The sequence below is a fragment of the Pezoporus flaviventris genome, unplaced genomic scaffold (assembly GCF_033815535.1).
Source record: "Pezoporus flaviventris isolate CSIRO_AGI_PZ_B2104156 unplaced genomic scaffold, CSIRO_AGI_Pfla_v1 ptg000004l, whole genome shotgun sequence".
Lineage (NCBI taxonomy): Eukaryota > Metazoa > Chordata > Aves > Psittaciformes > Psittacidae > Pezoporus > Pezoporus flaviventris.
The window spans coordinates 1,237,520-1,258,814 of NW_026892552.1; the positions used below are offsets into that span (position 1 = coordinate 1,237,520).

At 50.2% G+C, this 21,295-nt stretch overlaps 2 protein-coding genes across 2 annotated transcripts; both read right to left on the reverse strand.

Moving 5' to 3' along the window:
- Nucleotides 1-1,074: 1,074 nt before the first annotated feature.
- CCL22 (C-C motif chemokine ligand 22) lies at nt 1,075-2,382 on the reverse strand. Its single transcript, XM_061445389.1, has 3 exons — nt 2,267-2,382; nt 1,559-1,664; nt 1,075-1,181 (listed from the first exon to the last, which is right to left on the reverse strand). The coding sequence occupies exons 1-3, from the start codon at nt 2,331-2,333 to the stop codon at nt 1,091-1,093; spliced, it is 264 nt and encodes an 87-aa protein (XP_061301373.1). The 5' UTR covers nt 2,334-2,382; the 3' UTR covers nt 1,075-1,090.
- Nucleotides 2,383-12,812: 10,430 nt separating this feature from the next.
- On the reverse strand, nt 12,813-19,966 carry LOC133265133 (uncharacterized). The gene is made up of 3 exons (XM_061445390.1): nt 19,625-19,966; nt 16,815-16,935; nt 12,813-15,906 (listed from the first exon to the last, which is right to left on the reverse strand). Exons 1-3 carry the CDS (start codon nt 19,689-19,691, stop codon nt 14,910-14,912), a joined length of 1,185 nt encoding a protein of 394 aa, XP_061301374.1. The 5' UTR covers nt 19,692-19,966; the 3' UTR covers nt 12,813-14,909.
- Nucleotides 19,967-21,295: the final 1,329 nt, after the last annotated feature.

The following is a 21,295-nucleotide window of genomic DNA, read 5'->3' on the forward strand; positions in this document are numbered from 1 at the left end:
GTGAATGATTGGGAAAGGCTGCTTAGTAAGGGAAATGATGAAAGAGTCTCTGAAATACAGGCTGGGGCTTTCTATCCATGAGCTTACTACCTTTGCATTACATATGGTCCAGATCCACTTTTCCTTTCAGAAGACAACTTGGCCATCACAGCCATCGGTGTTACATGCTTCCAAGGTGTAACTTGGGAGCTTTATGTCTATAAACAGCTACCCACGAGATGTTTGTCCCCAAAAATCTGATTCTGCTTCAGCTTTCCACTGCTGCATCATCCCATGGTGCTTAAGATCTATGGGATGGGTTTTTCCTGTCCTCTGCCTACATTCAGTACTCTAGAAAATAACAGCCCTGCTTGTTTTCTAGTCGTGAGCATGAAACACTGATGAGGCTTTAGCCTAAGGATCAGTCCATGACACTTGCCACTCAGGGGGTTGCATCCTCACCCTGTGGGCACTGCAGACATTGGTTTTTATCTGCCTCACTTTGCAGCAGCCACCAGCACATTTGGAAGTTGATAAAGGACCTAGATCTTCTCCTCAAACCCTCCACTCCAACCACCTAATTTTGGAGTGCCTGCAATGCCTAGGAGGCCAGAGAGTGTGCTGTAAGGACAAGCAGACTTACCTATGGGTAAGGGTAACCTCACCCATGGGTCAAGACCTGGCCCCACCATGACATTCCCAAAGCAGGATGCAGTGATCCGGCACAGTTTGCACCAAGCTTGAAGAAACATGAGCCCGTGGCAAAAGGGGCTTTAAATCACACCATGCCCTGGGCTTGCAGGATGTGTCCTTGGGCTGAAGAATCAGAAAAAAACTCAAAGAGCAACTTGTGGCAATGAGTCTTTAGTACTATATTTATATATTTATTATAAATATTTGCTCCACTGGGTACATCTTGGCAGGGCAGTGACAGCGGAGCAACTTGGTGGCCACCATTACACTGGTCCTGGAATGGTCTGGGCTGGCTCCACCTGCAGTGATGGTGCCCACTGCCATGGGACCCTTTGGAGAAGTGCCACGAGCACTGTCAGCTTCCTCCAGAGACAGGACTGGATGGGCAGGTCAGATGGTGGGCAGCAGAAGGGGGATTTCATTTTTTCCTTTGAAGCTTTTCTATGGCTCTCTTCACCCAGGGCTTCTTGGGGTTGGCGCAGACTTTGTCACCACTGGCAGCCACAAGCCTGCATTGAGAAAATGAGGAAAGAGAGTAAAAACATGAACTGTGAGCTGTTGTTTCCCAGGCACTAGTTCTCCCCTCCCTGTGTGCAGCCCCATCCTGGATGGAAGCTTGAAGCCATCTCCAACAGCCTGTGCCCTCCTCAGGCTGATGGTCTATGTCTGAGTCTTCCCAAATCACTGGCATTAGCAGAAAGCACCAAAACCAAGTTTTTTTCCCCTTTTGTCCACCCCACAGAACTGTTTTCCTACCACAGCCCTGCCCAGCTCTGTGCTACCAGCTGTGACCAAGCTGGTAGCACAGACAAGTTGGTAGGGATGGAAGAAGCTGCTTTAGCTCTCAGCTCAGCTGTGCTGCAGTGCAGACCCCGAGAGTACTCACACAACTGCAGACAGATGGCATCCTTGGGGAGTCTTGTAGAAGCTCTTCACATGTTGGACAGTTTTCCGTGCGTACCTGTCACAGCATTCTCTGGGCAATGTGTGGGCTGTCAAGGGAAAGGAGAGATGTGAATGCCCTAACTGAATCACAAGACAGCTACGCTGCAGGATATTGAATATGTGATGGGGGCTGTGGAGCTTCTTGGCAACTTCCACAGCATGGATTGTTTTCCCTTTGTGGCAGCAAGCACAGGAATGGGAAACGTGGACAGTAGTGGGGAGGGGAACGTGAGACCACAGCCCACACTGCTGCAGTGTATGGTGAGGTCAGGGTGCCCAGCCTGGAGAAGAGGTATTGGGGGTTTCCAGGCTGGGGTCACAATTTGCAAGGTATTTTGGGAGTCTCCAAACCACTGCAACAGGCTCCCCCACGTCCAAGCACTTGCTCATCCAGCTGAGACCTGGGAAACGGCTGTCAGAGGTTCCTCCAAGCTCCTGCAGCATCTCTGCAGGGTCGGCTTTGCTGAGGTCACTCAGCACCCTCTCCATCCTTCCCTGCACCCCAGGATGTGCCGCCCCACCCTGGCCAGGGGGGTGCACTTCCTGCCAGCAGCACCATCCATGCTTCCCACCAGGGTTTCTTGCCCTGACCTCCCCACTGGGGACAGGCTGAACCCAGCCTGCAACAGTGGCCCATGGGGTGCCTTACCTGTGATGTGGTGCAGGGAGAAAGTGAGGAGCAGGGTGAGCAGCAGGACTGTCCTTGCAGCAAACATGGTGGCAGCGCGAGGGCTCTTCCTCCGTCCTGTCTTGTGCTACCTTGCCCTGTGTCTATGCCTTTGGCTCTCACCACGCTGTAATTTAACCTCTGCATGCCACCCACTTTAACCACTTTTCCCCAAATTTCAGACACGTTCTAAGAAGCCTCTTAGACAAGGGGATTTCTGTCGTTTATTCTGGCAGCACATCCAGTGGTGGGTCGAAGAGGGTGAGGAGTGGGGTGGCCACTTCTGCTTTCTGCGAAAGAGCCACAGGGCTGAGAGGGGCTTCCAGGAGGCTTCAGGGGAAGCGAAATTTACTCAGGAAAGCAGATTATAAACAAGCTTTCTGTGATGACAAAATGTCAAGTCTAATGCTTTCTTCTTCATTTCTATCAGGAGAGACAACACAAAATCTCTAAGCAGCTGCAGGTCAGTGACAGGTTTAGCTGGTTTGCCTGAGTTGTCAAAGGTGAGTGACTGATGAGTCCCCTCCAAACAAGCCTCCCCAACCACCCTGCCCATACCAAGGGCATTGGGTTAGGCATTGAAGCACTCAACATGGGATGGGATGGGATGGGATGAAAAAGCCACACTGGACCAAACTAGGAGGGATCCCAGAGCAAGTGGTGACAGAGATGTTTTTGGTGGGTTCAGGGGACTTTATAGAAGAGGAGGAAATGGGGCAAAGGAAGTGGAGTGTCTGTGTCTGAGCCCAAGACTGAGGCCAAGCATTGCCTCCAGCTCCCATGCCAGTGATGGGATTGACATGGGAAGGTCAGAGTGTCATCCCAGACCCCAGAGAGGACCCCGAGGGCAGCACCATGCAGTACTGGTGGACATTAGCCCAGCTTCCAAGCAAAGACCTGCTTCCTGGCAAGGTGAGATGTAGCTGCAAAGAGGGGGTGAGGACCTAGTGGGAACCCACAAAGGATGATACTGAATGGGAGCATGGGAGAGGACCTGGCTGTGGCTTGGGAATGAGGCGAGGCAGGGCTTCTTGAAGGAGAGACAGGTGGAAATGGACTTCTTTGAAGATTATTTCATGCTTGTGTGACTTCACTAGAAGAAGAAAGGAGAAGGAAACAAATCAAATGTGCTTATGACTGTGTTTTGGAAGGATGGTCCGCAGGCCATTGGGTCTGGTGACCTGGCACAGTAGCAGGTGGGCATGGAAAACTGGGCACAGCACTGCTGGTTTCTCATGACACTTTCCTCAGGCAAGGTCTCTGCAGGGAGAAGACACCTGATACACAGTCCCTGAGCCCCCTTCCACAGCTTCTGCATCCCCCAGCCTGCACTTTTGCAGCTCCTCCCCAGTGTACAGACCCTCGAGCCCAACAAGCCACCAGGGTCACACCACCTCCCAGACATTGGTTAAAAGCAAAGGGCTGTAATTAAGGGAGAGCTGATCTGATGGCTTTCTCCAGCCAACATCTCACGTAGAAATCTTCATATGCCAAGCTCTGAGCTCACTTTTCAGGCTCATCTGAGGCACACAGCCACTGTCCCTTTCGCTAGCTAATTAACCTTGCCCCACCAGAAGCATTAGTAAATGCCTCCACTATCTGTTCCTCATAAAGCAAATGAGTGCATGTGGGGTATTTGAAGGCCTGGAGAGGTCCCAAGAGGCTCTCTGGAGAACTGGACTTTCCCCTGGTATCAGTGCCCCAGCTGTGGACCTTTGAGCTTTGCTTCAGTCTTCTCCAGCCCCTTCCAAACTGCCACATTCGGGTGCTCCCAGCAAAATCCCAGGCCATCCCCACCAATGGCAGAGTCTCCTCCCCATGTTGGGAGCTCCAAGGCCTCCCCCAGGTTTCCTGGTTAGGCAAGTGCAAAGGCAGGAGCCATCTGTGTAGAGAGAAGAGGAGGCACAGGCTGTGCACATGATTTTATTGATGTCTACAACAACTGCAACCTCACTATTGTTGAATGCAGCCCTCTCTAGATGAAACCTTCATCACCACCAACCATGGCCAAAAAAGGCAAAGGCAAAACTGTAACAATAACCAGCTTTCAGAAATTCACCAGAGCCTTCTTCCAGTGCTATGGCTTGGAACAAGAGAATTGGAAAAGGCAATGTGTCAAGGAAAATAGCATAACAAACTGTATGGTAGAGGCCATACAGCAGAAAGACCTTACAAATAGAGGTCAAATTTAGATCTCAAGTGCTGATACAAAGCCAATTAGCACTAGATGATCTATTAGAGGCCAATGGAGGGGTTTGTGCTCTCATTAACACCTGTAGAACAAGACAGAAGAATAGAAACAGATGTAATGACAATCCAAAGCCACCTAAAAGTTTTTCATAACATTCAGAACCCACCCCTTTTTCTGGGGGAGGTTGACACCAGGCATGGTTTGCAAGTGTACTTAAAATGTTGTTCAAATCCGTTACGTATAGGGCTAACGGCTATAGTATTAACCCTCATGTCTGTTCAACTCATTACTGGTTGTGCTGAGATTGTATGTCTAAGCAGTGGGCAATTCCAGAACAAAGAGAAAGCTGATGGCAATGGAAATGGATGTAGAAAAAAGGAATTAAAGCCAAAGAAAACCAACTCTTCAATAACAGAATCCCAGCCTGGTTTGGGTTGGAAGGGACCTTAAAGCTCATCCAGTTCCAACCCCTGCCACAGGCAGGGACACCTTCCACTAGACCAGATTGCTCCAAGCCCTGTCCAACCTGGCCTTGAACACTGCCAGGGATGGGGCAGCCACAGCTTCTCTGGGCACCCTGTGCCAGCACCTCACCACCCTCACAGGGAAGAACTTCTGCCTAAGAGCTCATCTCAGTCTCCCCTCTGTCAGGTTAAAGCCATTCCCCTTTGTCCTGTCCCTACATGCCCTTGTCCAAAACCCCTCCCCAGATTTCTTGTAGCCCCTTCAGGCACTGGAGCTGCTCTGAGGTCTCCATGGAGCCTTCTCCAGGCTGAACAGGAAGTTTCTCCTCAGCCTGTCTCCAGAGTCTGTCTTGGTCTCCACTCTGTCTTGTAGCCCTCCCCTGCCAGCTGTGCTGAGGTCTTCTAGGACAGCTGATCCTGGGTTACCCTGATCTTCCCATAGAACCCACCACCACTGTCCCAGACAGGTGCACTTCTCCAGTCCTGGGTCTGTACCCTCTGTTGGAGGCTTCTAATGCACATCATAGCCTCACAGCCCCGTTGCTATTCCTATCCACAGGTGACAGCAGATGCAGAGGTCTGTGCTGGTTGGAGAAGTCAGCTCTGAAGGATGGCCCAAGCTCCACTGTACTGGATACCATGGAGATGGCAGGGACCCACATAAACCATGGGACAGGGCAAGAGACCTTTCAATGGGTTAAGCTAGGGCTGAAGTTATGATGATGCTGGTTATATGCTGGCACATCTCTGTCAGGAGCCAATGCTGGGAAGGCGGATTGAAAAACAGGCTGGAGGTGAGGCGCTGGGATCCCGGGCACGCTGCGCTCACCCCCTGCACAGTGCCGGGCTGGACGTCCCCGCACAGAGCCCTGGGGTAGGTGCTGCATCCATGCCATAGCTGCCAGGAGAGGGCACCAAGACCAAGAAAAGAGGGTCTCTCTATGGCCCTGGAGAGTAAAGGCGATGGTTTCAAAGGTTTCCTCAAACTGAATTACCTCCTGGGGCTCCCGGGGAGGCAGCAGGAAGAGCTCCCATTGCACCCCAGCCCCTTGGCTGGCTCCATGCCTCGACAGAACAGGCAGCAGCACAGTTGCTGGGGCCAGGAGGAGAAATGCTACCACCACATGAACTAAACCTTTATTTGGTGGCTGTGCTCAGCATGCGGGTGGGGCCAGCAGCACCCCAGGAGCTGGTGCCCAGCTGGTCATTCTGGTGCAGGGCTCTGGGGAGTTAGTGCCCACCCTCAGCAGTGAGGACCTCTGCAGCCCATCCCCATGGGCACTGACTCCCCAGAGCCCTGCACAACTGGGCACCAGCTTCTGGGATGCTGCTAGCCCCACCAGGGAGTTGTTCCTCTTGCCCTCAGCACTGTCTGTGCTTCACGCTGCAGTTTCTTGTGTGCAGTTTCAGTGTGCAGACCTCCCCAACAGGACAACCCTCAGCCCTGACCCACAGCAGGGGCCCATGAAGAGCTTTACCTGCATCAGAGCACGGGGAAAGGGTGAATAGTGTGGTGAGCACCAGGACCATCCTTGCATTGAGCATGGGGGCAGCGTGAGTGCTCTTCCTCAAGGGTGCTGCTCTGCCTTCCTCCTTGGAGCTCAGCTGTGAGCTCAGGCAAGGTGGTGCTACAGTAAGCCTTTTCCAAAGAATTTTGACCAACTTCAAGTGAAAGCCCTGTGGGTTTCCTTTGACCCAGAGGATTTCCACATCACGTGGAATCTTCAGGGTTACTGACTCTGGTGATATCTAGAAAGAATGTTCTACATTGAGGGAAAGCCACAGGGTGTGCAAGGGAAGTGAAATCCTCCTCTGCAGAGGCATAAACCCAAACACAAGTGGGCTCTCAAACCCACATAGAGAGGATTTGTGACAGCAGGAAAGGCAAAGCCTGACTTTCCCTGCAAAGCCACTTGTTAGCCCCAGAGCAAACACAGACGTGCTGGAGTTGGCTGGATGGCTTCTGAACTCGACAGGAAGTGTAAGTAAAACACAGTGACCACTGCTGCCATCAGCCCTCTGTGGCTCAAAAGCTGCAAGATGTCAAATGACACCAGAAATTGCATTGCATTCCATGCTGTTCCTATGGAGAGGAACACAAGCTTTCCACCAAACATCTCTGTTTATAGATGGGAAGCATGGGGTGAAGGGAGAAGGGGGTGCTGTCAAGCCCTCTCTTGCAGATGAGGCTGGCTTAGTCCATTGGCTTCGGGGCAGGAGGCTGAACCAGGCTGAGAGAAGTGGAAGGAAAAGCTGGTGTCCACAGTTCTAAGGTGTTTTTCCAACGTCTTCCTCCATTCACAGACTTGAAGCCTTCGGGGACCTGCAGAAAGGTGGTCAGCTTCTCTGTGCTAATCTGGGGACAGCTTCCCCACACTGTGCTCAACTTCCCTTCCTCACTCAGCCACTCAGAGCACCAGACCCTTTCTGCAGCTCCTTGCCAAGCATCCAGGCATGCACAACCCCTTCTCTGAAGCTTGTTGTCTCATTGCCTAGTTTTTTCCAGGCTGTAAGCGGATGTATGGAGCAGCAGCATCCCATGCAGATCCCTCAGCACCATAGTCCCCCCTCATCCGCTGTGAGCTACTCAAGGGGGCACCTCAAGCCCTTCTTCACATTGTCACCCCTCTGCCCCTTTGGAGCAGGGCATTATGCTTGGGACTGCATCATCCCTGAACGCGTTTTTAAAAGCTTGGGGAAACCCACCCAATGCTGAGAAATGCCCTGGTCATTCCCAGGTCCCCTTAACCCCAGCTGCAGTCGGAGACACATCTGCTGACTATGGCTCAAGGAGCTTAGGCAGGGTATGACAAAGCTCTTCCCAGCCTAGCAGACATGATTAAAATACACACTCAGATGCCTGTAGCTGCTGTGCTTTTGCTCAAGTCCTGTGGAGAGATGGAGTCTCTTCATCTCAGAAGCATAGCTTAGCCCAGGAGGAGCTAGCATGAGGCCATCTATGCTGTGTAGCAGCCAGAAGACTAAAACCAAAGCATTTCTGGACAGTTCTGCTCCTTCCTGTGTGCATTCAGCCCAGTAACTCAGTGTCTCCCTGGGCTGTAATAAACTCATGCCCTCCTGCTGATCCCGAAAAGCATCTTTCCTTTCTCCCACTTTGTGGGTGCTTCCTTCCCTTCTCAGCCACCTTCCCACCTCTGCTTTGCCTGGGGCTCCTTTCCTGCAGACTTGTGTACCTCTACAAGAGCCTCTCCCCAGACCTGGGCCATGGCTCCTGGGACCAATGCAGCCTCCCATCCCACAAGACCATCCCAGCACATAGCCTTTTGGTGACCACAGTGCTCTCAGCTGCAGCCGAACTGGCAACACTGAGCTGAGGACATGGGCCATATTGCTCCTCATGATGCATTTTTCTCTTGCCTGTGGTGTGCACAGGATCAGGGCCACCAAGTGCAGGTGGCGTGATGCTGTCATACCCATGGCAGATGTCCTAAAGCTGGGAGAATGCGTGCTCCCCTGCAGTCACAGGCCAAGGGAGCTCACAGCCTGCCTTAACCATGCCTGGGACAAAGCCACTACCTGAGGGCTGGACCCTGATCAACACAGAATGATTTTGGGGATGGATCTGCTGCAAGACCATGGCATGTCTCCTGTCTCCCCATGGCCTGGGGCTTCACCCAATCATTCCATTTACAGAGGGTGCTTTGGGTGGACGGCCCTGGTGGCTGAACAAGTACAGGAGCTCCCTGCAGCTAGGATCAGGGAAGAGACTACTCTGTATGGAGAAGACCTTGAGAATTAAAACTACTAGTGGGGGCCTTCTTCTACAGGGTTGTGCCTACTTGTCTGGCAGAAGGTCCGGCCTGGGATGTTCTGCTTCCCATTTCTCAGGTCTTCAAACCATCACTGTTGCAGCCAGACAATTCACAATTCCCTGGAGACCCTCTGATGTTTATTCTTTTACTTTTTGGGAAGGGAAAGTCTAATGTGCTGTCATTAACTGATGAGTGCTGGAAAGCCCCACTGCTGGGCCAAGATCCGCCTTCATTTGGCTGGGCTCTGGAGAATTTGCTTGTTTACATTTAAAAACAAACCAACCAACCCAAAAAGAAACCAAACAGAAAACAGTGTCCTCTTGATCCTGCAAGAGGAGGAAGAGGAGGAAAGCTTGATGGCACCTCATGTGCAGCCTTTGCCAGAAATCGTGCCAGTGGAGGGAGGAAAGAGCCGGGCAGAACATGCTTCATGCTTGGAAATAGGCTCTCAGCAAGTAACCGAGCACACCCAGCTGTGCTCAACAACAGCCACACTGGCACTGTGCTGCTCAGGAATGCACTGCAGAGGAAGCTGGGCTGCCACGGCAGGAGAGGTATTGGCTGAGCATCACCGAGTGTCTGAAACCTGTCCCCAGGGAGGCAGTGGGATGGTTAGGAATAAGCTTTTCACTATTATCTTCTTACCCAGTCACTTTGAATCTTCTCCATTTAGAATATGAAACATTCTAGGTTTTCTGCTATTTAAACCTCAGCTTTCTGAGTGTAAAGCCCCTTCATAAGTCTTTATGGTGCTCACTCAAGGGTCTCCCCAGCTCCATTTTGAAGCTCTGGTTGACTCAGGATGAAATCACAAACCAAAAGTAATGCTCTCATTCCTTCCCGGAGTCAGTGCTCACCGTGACTCCAGGTAGGACTGTGCCATGTCCTACATCCTGGAAAGACAATTTGAAAAGAGGAAAACAAAAGTCTCTTCCAAAGCCTGCTTCCTACAGCTGGACACTGGGGACAAGCAAGTACTGGAAGCTGATGATCCAAACCGCATCCTGTGCAGTAAGTAAATCTTCCCTGGTGCCACAAGACACAGAGATTGCAGGAGGCACATGTCCAGAAGCCCTTTCCCAGGGGATTATCTGCACTAAATTACTGGGCAAGCTTACCCACCAGAACAGGGGACAGAGCAGAAATCCACCATGGCCAGGTAGGGAACCCTCACCACAACAGCCAAGCAGAGAAGCAGGAGGGAGGATACACCTGAATGGGAAGCAGCCACTTCACTAAGGAAACAAAACCAGTTTGTGATGCTGGTTTTTGAGCATTTTTCAAATGCACTGGAAAAGGAGATTTTTTTCCATTTTTTCTCCAATGAGGTTGATCAACTGAGTGGAGGTTAAGTAAAGGTTGGATCTGGGGTGTCAGGAGGAGCTGCTGCTCCTGAAGGAGACTGTGCTGGAGAGGTTTCTGTGTCAGGTAGCACTCAAAGACAAGGATGTTAGGTGAGGACTTTAGCCTCCTTTTTTCAACCCTGACCTTTTTTGAGCTCCTAGAGGCAAAGGCAATGATGTGAAGCCTTGTTGCTCACTTCTGTCACCTGAGATGGTCACTGAAGGGGTATGACCCTGGAGAGTCCCCACAGCCTCTCTTGGTTACCCAAGGGGGAGCTCAGCTGCAAGAGCAGCCCTTGCAGTGAGGTGAACAGGGACACAATCCTCATAAAAGTGGAGATTAAGAAAACCCAGATCATGGAAGAACCACAGCTACACAGCAGAACTGCAGCTGTGCAATTGGAGAGCCAAAGCAGCTAAGAGGGCATCGTGCATTCTGCCAAGCCAGCATCATGAAAGCAGTGGCAGTTAGCTTGATGGGAAGATGGCCTAAGCACCAGCATGCTGATGCAACATTTCACATGAAAAACCACCATGCCAAGCAGGAACAGACATTTCATACATCACAGTGCAAGTCTCAAACCAGAGAGGATGGAGACTGCTGGATCTCTGCTTCACAGGAATAACTGTGCCCCTCACACATCACCCTGGAAACAAGTCAGGGCTTGGAGAAGGCAATGGCAGAGGTCCAGACTGCAGGGAGCAGTAAGAGGGGACAAGCCATGAGCCAAAAGTGACCAACACAAAAGGGATGTGGACCTACTCAAGTGAGTCCAGAGGAAGCCACAGAGATGTTGCAAGGGCCAGAGCAGCTCTGCTCTGGAGACAGGCTGAGAGAGCTGGGCTGGTTCAGCCTGGAGAAGAGAAGGCTCCTTAAGGGGAGACCTTAGAGCAACTCCAGTGCCTAAAGGGGCTACAAGAAACCTGGAGAGGGGCTTTGGACAAGGGCCTGTAGGGACAGGACAAGGGGGAATGGCTTTAACCTGACAGAGGGGACACTGAGATGAGATCTCAGGAAGAAGTTCTTCCCTGTGAGGGTGGTGAGGCCCTGGCACAGGTTGCCCAGAGAAGCTGTGGCTGCCCCATTCATGGCAGTGTTCAAGGCCAGTTTGGATGGGGCTTGGAGCAACCTGGTCAAGTGGAAGGTGTCCCTGTCCGTGGCAGGGACTGGAACTGGACAAGATTTAAGGTGCCTTCCAACCCAAACCAGGCTGGGATTCTGTGATTCTATAACCCCACCACAGGCAGTGTCCTCACCAGTGAGGTCCCACAGGGTCTGAGCACAGTGGCAGAGCAGGTGCTGGTAACAGGGCCTATCTATGGTCCTAGACACACCAAAGTGAGAAACTAGGTCCATGACCTACTTGGGAGGCTTAGGGCATCCACTCACCAGCCACAGAAGGGAAGAGAGACAGGACTACAGCACCAAAGAGTCTAGCCAGCCAGGAGACAAGTAACCTACAGCACAGGTCCAAGGTCTATCCAATAGCAGGGCCAGGATATCAGACGAGCACTTTACAACAAATCCAAAGCAGGTATTAGAGACTCAAGCCTGAGCGTAAGTGGGGCTCCTGGAGTTTGGGCAGAGGGAGGAGGTGCTCATCCCCAGGTGAAGGTTATCAGGGTGATTAAGGCCAATTAGTGCCCTCAAGGCCTGCCACTGTGCCATCTGATGTATCCTGTGGGGATGTGAAGGCATGGAGGTGAGCTTATGTGAAGCCCCAGTGATACCTTGTTCTCATAAGGTCAACTGAAACAGCAAGATAATGAAGTGGTGGAGAGGGTTGCACTAGTGTGGACCTGTAAAACAACGAAGGTCAGGAAGGGACCAGAAGGGGCATGCCATGACCGTGGCCCCCCTCTCTCGCACGGGCTGTGGGGAAACCTTGAGGCAGAAGCATGTGTCTGGCACAGTCGCTGCAGAAGACAAGCCTTATCCCACCTGAGCATGACAGACTTGGCATTAGTTATCTCCTGGACCAAATTCTACACCTGTGGCAGCCCATGCACCTCCACGATGAGCACGGGAAGGTGCATGGTTGGACATCCTGTGCACAGGGTCTTTTCTCTGCACTGCCAGACTTAGAGAAGCCGGGGAGCAGCAGCAAAGCTGGCGAGCATATGCCTCCAGCTGGACAAAGGACCGTCCACACATTCCAGTGCTCCCCAGGAGCCACAGCCCACGGTGGTCCCATGCTGGTGCTTGCTCTATGTGTCAGAAGTGAAAGTGGCAAGTCCCTGGGCATTCACTCTTGTATTGTGTTGCCTTTCCCACCTCTCTTCCCAGCACTAGAGAGGGACACACAAGGGCAGCCCAAGCCCTGGCTGGGAGAGGTTCCAGCTCAGCCCGTGGGCTTTTACTCCCTCACAGAACACACTTGGAGAATAATGTTTGATTTCTATGGATTGTTGCTTGGCCATAGCTTTGCTTAAACAAAGCAAAACCCTGGCTGTTTATTCAGTTCTGCTTTAGCAGGATGGAAATGCAATTCCCTGTGAGAAAACATACTCTCTGCAAATTTTTGGCAAGACTGAAGCCCTTAAGCAACAGCCTGGAGCAATAGTCCAACAAAAGGCTGCAGCAATAGTCCAGCCATATCAGCTGTGCCTGCTTTGCTGTCTCTTGGTGATGCTGGGATACCTCTTATGGTGCTTAATCACACACGTGCATCTCTAAAGCTCTGCAGGGACCAGGCTTGGGAATTCAGCCCTGGGCTGAACACCCGGAGGACAAGAGTTAACAGAAAGACCTTATTACTTTTATAAAAACATATAGAACAGATATCTTGTGCACACACTCAGATACACATGATACAGCAATGAATCAGAGCTTGACAGTCACCACACTGTACAGCAAATGACACCTTAAGCCTTGAAGCTGAAACCAGAATAGTGTCCTTACAAACACTGATCGAAGCAATCACATCACTTGGTGCTCATTCATCTTCCCAGCATTGCCTCCAGCTGAGGACATCATCTGTAGCCAGACAAGACAAGTGTCCGTTCCATTTGCTGTAGTGCCTGTAGAGCAACCCAGTTCCCTTGGATATGCACAAGCCATCCAAGCCAAGCAAGAAAATAGACAAGGCACAATGTTTTCCAGTGTTCCCAGAAAGGCCTTGATTCCACAATGCTCCAGTAGCAAGGACAGGACATTACATACACTCAAGCCACTAGAAAACTTCACTGCAAAAGTAACATTTCTTCTCTATGTGCTTCATATAAAAATAATGCCACAGGACATGACCTCACAAGGTGCAAGGCTGAGAGCTCAGCTGTGCAGGAGTAGGGCAGGGACCACTGACAGCCCCTGACTGACCCTCCAGATAAGTCAACCCCAGCCAATGTCACACAGCTGGGCTGTCACCCCAAATTCCTGATTACAGTTAATTTGATTGTGTTCTGCACTTGCAAAGCCTGAGATCAAGCCCTGCCTCCCCTTTCTCAAGTCAACAAAACACAGAAATAAGGGATTGAATGATGGCAGAAAACAAACACCTTTGCAGTCTATCCTCCCCACCTCCGGGGCTGGATGGATGCCCTGATGGTGCAATCTGATGGATCTAATAGGCCACCTTCCTCCAGCTCTGCTTTACGGCTGGCCTGTCCTTTTTGCTTTGATTATGTTCCTTACTATGTGTTTTTTTCTGCATGCATATTTATACTTCTGATTCACTGAGGTTGGTTAAAGGAGGATCTGACCTTTGATAACTTATCTACAAAGCATCATATTGTGAAGATCTTTGCACACTCCAGCAAAATTCATACTGGAAAAGACATTTTGTCCTTTCTTGTGGACAGCAAACATGCTTATTTCTAGAGAGAATATGGGACCAGAAGGATGATACATCTGCTGTGTAATTCTAGGTGACTAAATCCAGAAGTGCCCTTAGTTGCTCTAAGAGTGTACTTCCTGGCTTTTGTGCTTGCAGAGAAGAGCAAAGCCCCTCCAATGGTATCATAAGAACAGCAAAATTATTGGGTGACTTCTTGTTTTTTCCCCATTTGTAAAGGCTCATCCACATTATCCTGCCCCAGTGCTGCACAAAGCTGGGCATGGCCCATCAGCTGGCAGAAGGGTTTTATTGCAGTTGACTTGCCAAGAAACAGGTCTCAGACTAAATTCACAAGAAGAAATTCCCATAGCTGTTAGCCAGAAAGGTGGCCTGATTTCAAGGAGATACATTGTGGGTTGCCAGCTCCTCTGAACATGAAATCTGAACATGAAGCACAGACTTTCAATCCCCAAATCAGATGCAGTTTTCATCACCTCAGTCTGAAAAGCTAGGCCACCCTTCATGTCTCCAGCAAGAGTAAATGGATTATTTGATTAGCTGAAGGAGAGCCAACACCCAGCTGACCACAGGCATCAATCTTGGTCTGACCAAGAAGCCAATGAAGTGCAAAGAAAACAGCTGCAGAGGGCTTGTTAAGGGCAAGCTGTGTGGGTTTGGTTAATTTGGTTAAAGTTACCCAAGGTGGCTGAGCCTGAGCCCAGCAACGTGCGTGAGTCAACATCTTCTCAGCTGGGCCATGATGAAATGCAGCATAATCCCCAACAGTGATTTGGAAAGTCACATCTGCCCACCACCTGGCAAAGAGCCACCATGCAGCTCTAGAACAGCAATAGCCTTTGTATGTAGCAGTGCCAGAAGGAAAAAGGGTCTAATTTATTTCCAAAATTGGTCAAAGATTAATTTTTTTTTTTACATTCTGCTCTGCAAGAAAAAAAAAAAAATCAGTTTTCTCTGGTATTTTTATTTCCTGCTTTCCTTCCGGCGGGTCACCAGCTCAATATAAACTTATCTGCAGTAACACACGGTTTGGGCCAAAAATATCCATGCCATAAAGCATTCAGATTACTTCCATTGGATAGATATTATTTTGATGTCTCTGTTGCACGTAAAGCAAGCCCTGAACCATTTCTCTTGACATTTCATCTCTTATGACTCCAAATTTTAGATACAGCCATACAGCAGCAACACTGCCAACCATCAGACTGCACACCACAGAAACTGGAATGACAAAATGCATTTGAGATGTTGACAAGAAGGTGGGAAGAGGCAGAGCATTTGGCCTTTCTGTAGTCGTCTGTACTCCGGCTTCGCCTAAGAATGCTTGACTAGTGAAAAGTAACATATCTGAAGGCTCTTGCTTTCCTACAGGCGATGAATAATCAAATGTTGTGGTACCAAAAGCACCTACAGAGGAACTGAAAACCTTGTTGGTATGGACAGAAGGACCTTTGTCTGTGGCAGTTGTAGAGTTTAGAGTAGGAACTGAAGCAGTTTGCATGCTGTCCAGGATGGAGGGGGTATCTGAACCCCTATAATCAGTGTCTGGTGTATTGGTTTTTGCAGTTGCAGGATCCAGGGATTCATTTGTAGGAAGTACAGGGTGGTCTGATCCTTTAGAAATGGCCACGGGGTCTGAATTTGAGCTAGGAGAAGTCACATCTCGAACATCAGACATAGCATTTGCAGTATGCCCTACAGGTTCTTCTGTAGATCCTACAGCATTGTCAAAACTATGCACAAGAGCCTTGTGGAATGGGGTGGGCTGGCTGGAGACAATGCCTATTGAAGAAGTTGTTGAAGGCGCAGGAGATTTTAAGGAATCTCTGTTTGATTCTGGACTGACTTCAGAGGGGGCAGTAGCCTGAGATGGAGCTGTTACTGTAAGGCCAACATGTTTCTGGAAAATACCAGGCTCTTCTGGAGCTGCTGCTGAGGTGGCACCATGTGAAAGCAGAGAGGCTTCAGCCTTTTTCTGGTCCAGTTTCTCTACAATCTTCTTCACCCACTTTGCCTCTGGATCTGCACAAATCTCTATAGACTTCAGAGTAACAAATCTGAAAATAAAAAGGGATCACTTAGTGGATAAAGCAAACAGTGGTTTAGATGATCAGCGTGACAGGGAAGGCATGCAGACAGCAACAGTCTCTCTCAAGCCCATAGAAAACACCACGGGGGCTGGATGGATTGTTTATTTCAGGAAGAGCAGGTGCCTCTGAGATCTGACTGAATGTTGAGCAGCTGAACATTACTCATGAGTGAAGGGATTCCCAGAAGAAGTCTTCCTCCTTTGAAAGCATTGTCCTGATGTTTGGATGCAGTGTTTGCCTCCAGTGCTCAGGGCAGGAAGCTCCTCAAGCATCAGTTGCCCATGGGCAAGCATATGTGAAGACAAAATCCTCTGGTTTACTGAGTGAGATGAGACTTTGCAAGGTCAGCCCAGCGGGTTCACTTCGAAGCAACCTTCTGGGCTTCAACAAAATGGTCTTAATAGTGCCTCAGTTTCAGGATAAGCTGAAAACAACAATTATCCTAAAGGGGAATGAAGCTTTATTCATCCTTAGTCAAGCTCCAAGTCTTAATCTGTCTCCAGAGAAAACAACTGCTTTCATAGAAAGCTCTCATAGTGAGCTCTCATCCTGCATGCTTCCCTTGAAGTGCTGGAACTGGATGAGCTTTAAGCTCCCTTCCAACCAAAAGCCATCTGTGAGCCTATGATTCTACGATTCCAATGCCCCCTTCTGCCAACAAGTACATCTGTCAGTCCTTTTCCCATCTCTTTATCCCCACCTCACTCTGTGTGTGAGCCCATGATCTCACTTGGAGGCTGCTGATCTTTAAATGAGGTGAAAAAAACCCACCCACCCTTCAAATAAGGTTTCACAACTGCTCCTTGCTCCAAAGCAAGGGCATGGGATGACAGGGTGATGCTGAATCGGGGTTTGGGTGATGGGGCAGTGCTTACATGACAGCTTGTTTGGTGCAGCGGGGCTCAGTCCTGCGGTAGCTCCTTATCCGCTTTGCTGCTATGCCAGATGCAAAACCACCACACTCAGTTGAACACTTCAGAGGTGCTTTAGGTTGCCCTGAAATAAAGTATTCAACATATTAAACACTGGCTTTTTATCTGCTACTATAAAAACTGGCACTGTTTCTCTTTTCTCTTCTCTGGGCAGGAGTCCAGAGCTTGCCATGAAGTTTCCAATCCCTGCTAAAATGAGATGAAGAAAAATCCCATCAGGGCCACAAGTTTCTGTATCACTCAAACAGGCAATAAAATGCTGAGAAAACTACAAAAAAAAAGCACTGTGAAAATTGTGGGGCTCTTGGGCCACCACTGCAGCTTGCCTTACAGGATCCACAAGCACTGCCTGGAGGACCTTTGTGCAAGGACCTAGTCCTGCAGGTCCCCTCCTCTTTGGGTCACAGGAAGACTGCTCTTGCATAGTGCCCAGAAGACGCATTTCTTCGTCCCCAAAAGACCTGCTAAACTGTCACCAACAGGCTCTTGGTACAGGCAATGCAGACCAGAGGGCCTGTCCTCTCCTTCTCTGGATCAGACATAGCAATTCCTCTGGTGGGAGTTCCCCTCCAGGTGAGCATCCTGCCTCTCTGCTTATATGTGATCTCTGAATGCCACCTGAACTCAGAGAAAGGCTGCGGAGAAAGAACATTTTGGTGAATTGCTTCATTGCTCCATTAGATATTTCAGCAGCCCAGCTTCACAGCAGTTTCTCACCAAACATCTCTTCTATCTCCTCCAGAATATTGGGTTTTAATTTTGTGAAGTGTAAAAATAAACCTCACTTGACCCCTTCAAGGGGGAAAGCCAGTCACAGCACAAGGGACCCTTTGCTCTTGCTCCTACCCCAGCCTCTAACAACACATTTGCCAAGGTTGCACAACGCATCTTGGCAATTTGTTTCTGACATCCCAGGAGTCAAGACTTACTTAAAAAAGCCCTGATTTATCTTAGCCCCTCTTAGAAGAAAGGAGCTGGAGGCTGGTTTAGATCAGCCAGTCTCTACAAAATATTGTCTCAGTTTCCCAAATGAATTTGGTGAATTTGATGCAGTTCATTTGGGAATGATCCAGCCATCAGGAGCAAGAATGAACATCACAACAGGAACACCCTCAGCTCTTTTGATCCATTTACTGAGGTAACCCATTGCAAAGAAATCACAAGCAAATCCCGCATGGCCCTTTTACAGAAGCACATTTCAACCTCTGTAATGCTAAAGCAAAGCCATTTGTTCACACAATAATGTGTTTTCTGGCACTGTAGGGTCAAGTATACCTGTTCAGGGGAGACCAGCTTCCCAATTAACTCTCTGTAGCCAGAGGACATACTGCTGGTGTCCCCCACTTTCTGAAGCACTGTTCAACAAAGCAGGCATAGCAACAAGAGAGGCAGAGCCATCCCTGTGGATGGAGGTGCATGGCAGGGAGTGGCTGGGGACTGCTTCCAAAGGCCCTTCTCCTCTGATAACCATTAACTGATTTTCCAGTTATGGGCACCAATGCAAATGGTCTGCAATTAGCGGAATTCCTGGTGTGTTTTTCCCTAAGACAAGGAGCTTGGAAAGCCCCTTTCAAGGACAAAGCAGTGTTAGAGGGAGCATGAAGCCAACCCTAGCTGTCCTCCTCCTCCTGGGGCACACAACCCTGCTTCTCTGGGCTACATCTCAGTCTTTGCCAAAGGGACCGCAGGGACACCTGGGACCTGAGAGACTTTCCTCCAGAACCACTGCTGCTCAGAAGCACCACTCGTGGGAGCCACTGGTACTTGCTTTTCAGCATGGTTTCTCAAGAGATCCCAGCCAAGGAGTGCCACCAGCCTTTCTTTATTCAGAGCCCATCTGATTCCATCACTTCAGAGCAGATGGACACTTGGCCACAGGGCAGCAGAGCTAGGCAGTGACAAAGCAGGCAGTGGATTCTAAGGCCCGGGTAAGCTGCTTGATGTCCCTGTGCCCAGTTTACTCATGCCAGATCTGGAGAACCTGAACAGAGGTATGAGGAGAGGAAGAAGCTCCATCCCTAGCTGCCTTTGCTGCCTGTCTGTCTCTGGTCTGGTGGCAGCAGGGCACATATCCTAAGGGCTTTTTGCCACTTACCCTTCTCTTGGTGAGAACAGATCATCCCTATGTCCTGGGCAAAGTCCAAATTTGCCTTTGCTGCTGAGCAGCTTTCTGACAGCCTGGAAGCAATGCCCCCTGCTTAATTGCTACCTGGGGCAGCAATTACTGATCTGTGCCACAGATCTTAAACCAAGACCAGCCTAGGGAGTAGTGTGCCCACCTCTTCCCCATCCTCCAGCCCACCCCAGAGCAGAGTGCCCCTGTGCCTCACAGTGATGGGAGCACAGCATCCTGTGCAGACAGACATCCAGCCCTGGACAGGCTGTGGTCTACCCCCATGTCATATCCCTTGGGGACATGGGAAAAGGGGAAAAGAAGTGCATTATACTTCTTTTCTAATGAGGATGATCAGAAAGTCCCTCCGACGTTCTTCCCACCTACCCTCAGGAGTGATAAAAGCCATCATGGGCTGCTTGGAGATCACTGCTGCCATGATAACTGCTGTAGGCTCCCTCTGCCCCTTTTCAAACCCAGCCTGATCCTGTCATGACATCTCACACAGCCCACGAAGGTCTCCTGCTGCCCACTGCCTGATCCAGCGCTGCTTCTCCTCCCCCCCCGAGCACTTCACCTCACCCGTGTGAACGTGGCTGCTCCGCTGGGGAGACCGCAGGGACGCAGAGCAGCGGCTCACCTCCAGCCCGGGCCACCAGGCATAGGACCCTCAGCACAAACAGGACCTGGAGAGAAACAACCTTCATGTTCCCGTGGTCGGCAGCAGGAAGGGCATGCAGGGAAGGATTACTGGCAGTTATTTCCTGCTCCCGACTGCTTATTGTGTCCTTCGGAGCAACACGTTGCTGCAGTTCATTCCAGGATTATGAAGCCTTGAGGTGGGAGTTTCAACTGTTACTTAGCTCCCACAGACACATACCAGGGTGACGACACAGGAGTTGGAAGGAGGAGTGGGACAGGGGAGGGAATGTCGCCTGCTCCAGAGATAGACAGCTCCTGGAATTCCCCGCCTGCACTCGCATCGGCTTTCCTTAGGGCATGTAAATCAGCCGCAGCTCCTTGATGACTCATTCAGTCATGGAGGGACTTCCAGGAGTCACCTCCATCCTCCTCTCCCACTGGGGAGAGGCACCACTGTCCTCAGGCTTATAAAGCTCTCCCCACCTCCAAACCACAGCTGCCCGGTGCACTAAGCTCATTCTTTGCCTCAGATGCAAAAGCATTCCTTTCCTTTTTTGGTGGTCATCTTGTAACAGCAGCATAGGTCGTTAGGCTAAAAGAGGCAGAATGTGCTAATCCGGATTACAAATTCATCAGCGGGACTGGTGAGCCCAAGTCAGGCTGCCTCTTGGGAGCATCACTAAAGCCAGAGGTGAGCGGGGACTCAGTGGCCTCCCCAGGCAGCTCCGTGTTCGCTGAAAACACTGTCTGTGAAGCACGCTTGTCACTACAGCCCTGACTTCGGGTATACATTACGGTCTCAGCCCTTGGGGTATTGCTGATGCTGAGAGCAGGAGTACAAGGCACCCAGATCTCCAAGCAACTGGGCTGGCCAGGTTGCTTCCTGCAGCAGCATGAAGCCAGGTCGGCAGTAGACATACGGACACGGCAGTCACATCCTGCACCTTCACTCTCTCTTTCATCTCAGATCCCAGCAGAGTACATGGCAATTTTCCCTGCCAACTCCCACAGCTGAAAGATGAAGATAAGATCAAATCTGAGACAGTGTGGCTGCCTCTGAAATATTTTTTTCCCCACAGTTTTCATAGGGCTGATGGAAACAGGGCTTTTCTGTGCTGGGGGAAATTCCAACAGTTCCAGTTAGGATTTTATTCCTAAACACTGAACCCCCCTAGGTTTCCATAGGGTATATTTTTAGAACATTTGGTGAAACTTCCAGCCTGTAACTTCAGCCTTTACTTATATTGTAATAGAAGATAAAACCCATTTCAAGGAAATGAAAATAAAAATTAAGACCTTGAAATAGCCTGTTTGATCCAGCCAGAACAGAACACGCTGCATCTGTTGGGACTTTTTCAGGCCCCTTCCACAGATGATGTTTTCTCTTGTACCCAGGAACTGGCGTTGCCTGAGACTGTTGGTGTTTTGGATGCTGGAAGTGGTAGCATGGCCCACACATGCTCACATCTCCCCTGAAGAAATGGGCTCTGCTCCACCTGCAAAGGGCTTACTGCCAGTGATGGGTAAAACTGATGGAAGGGCTCCAAGTGTGCATACAGTGTGGGAGGGTGAGTGTTCTGTTTGCTAAAGCCACAGGTGTTGTTTTAAGGCAGGAAGAGCTCAATGCAGCTGCTTTTCCTGTGCAGCCAGGGCTCATGGCAGTCCTGGT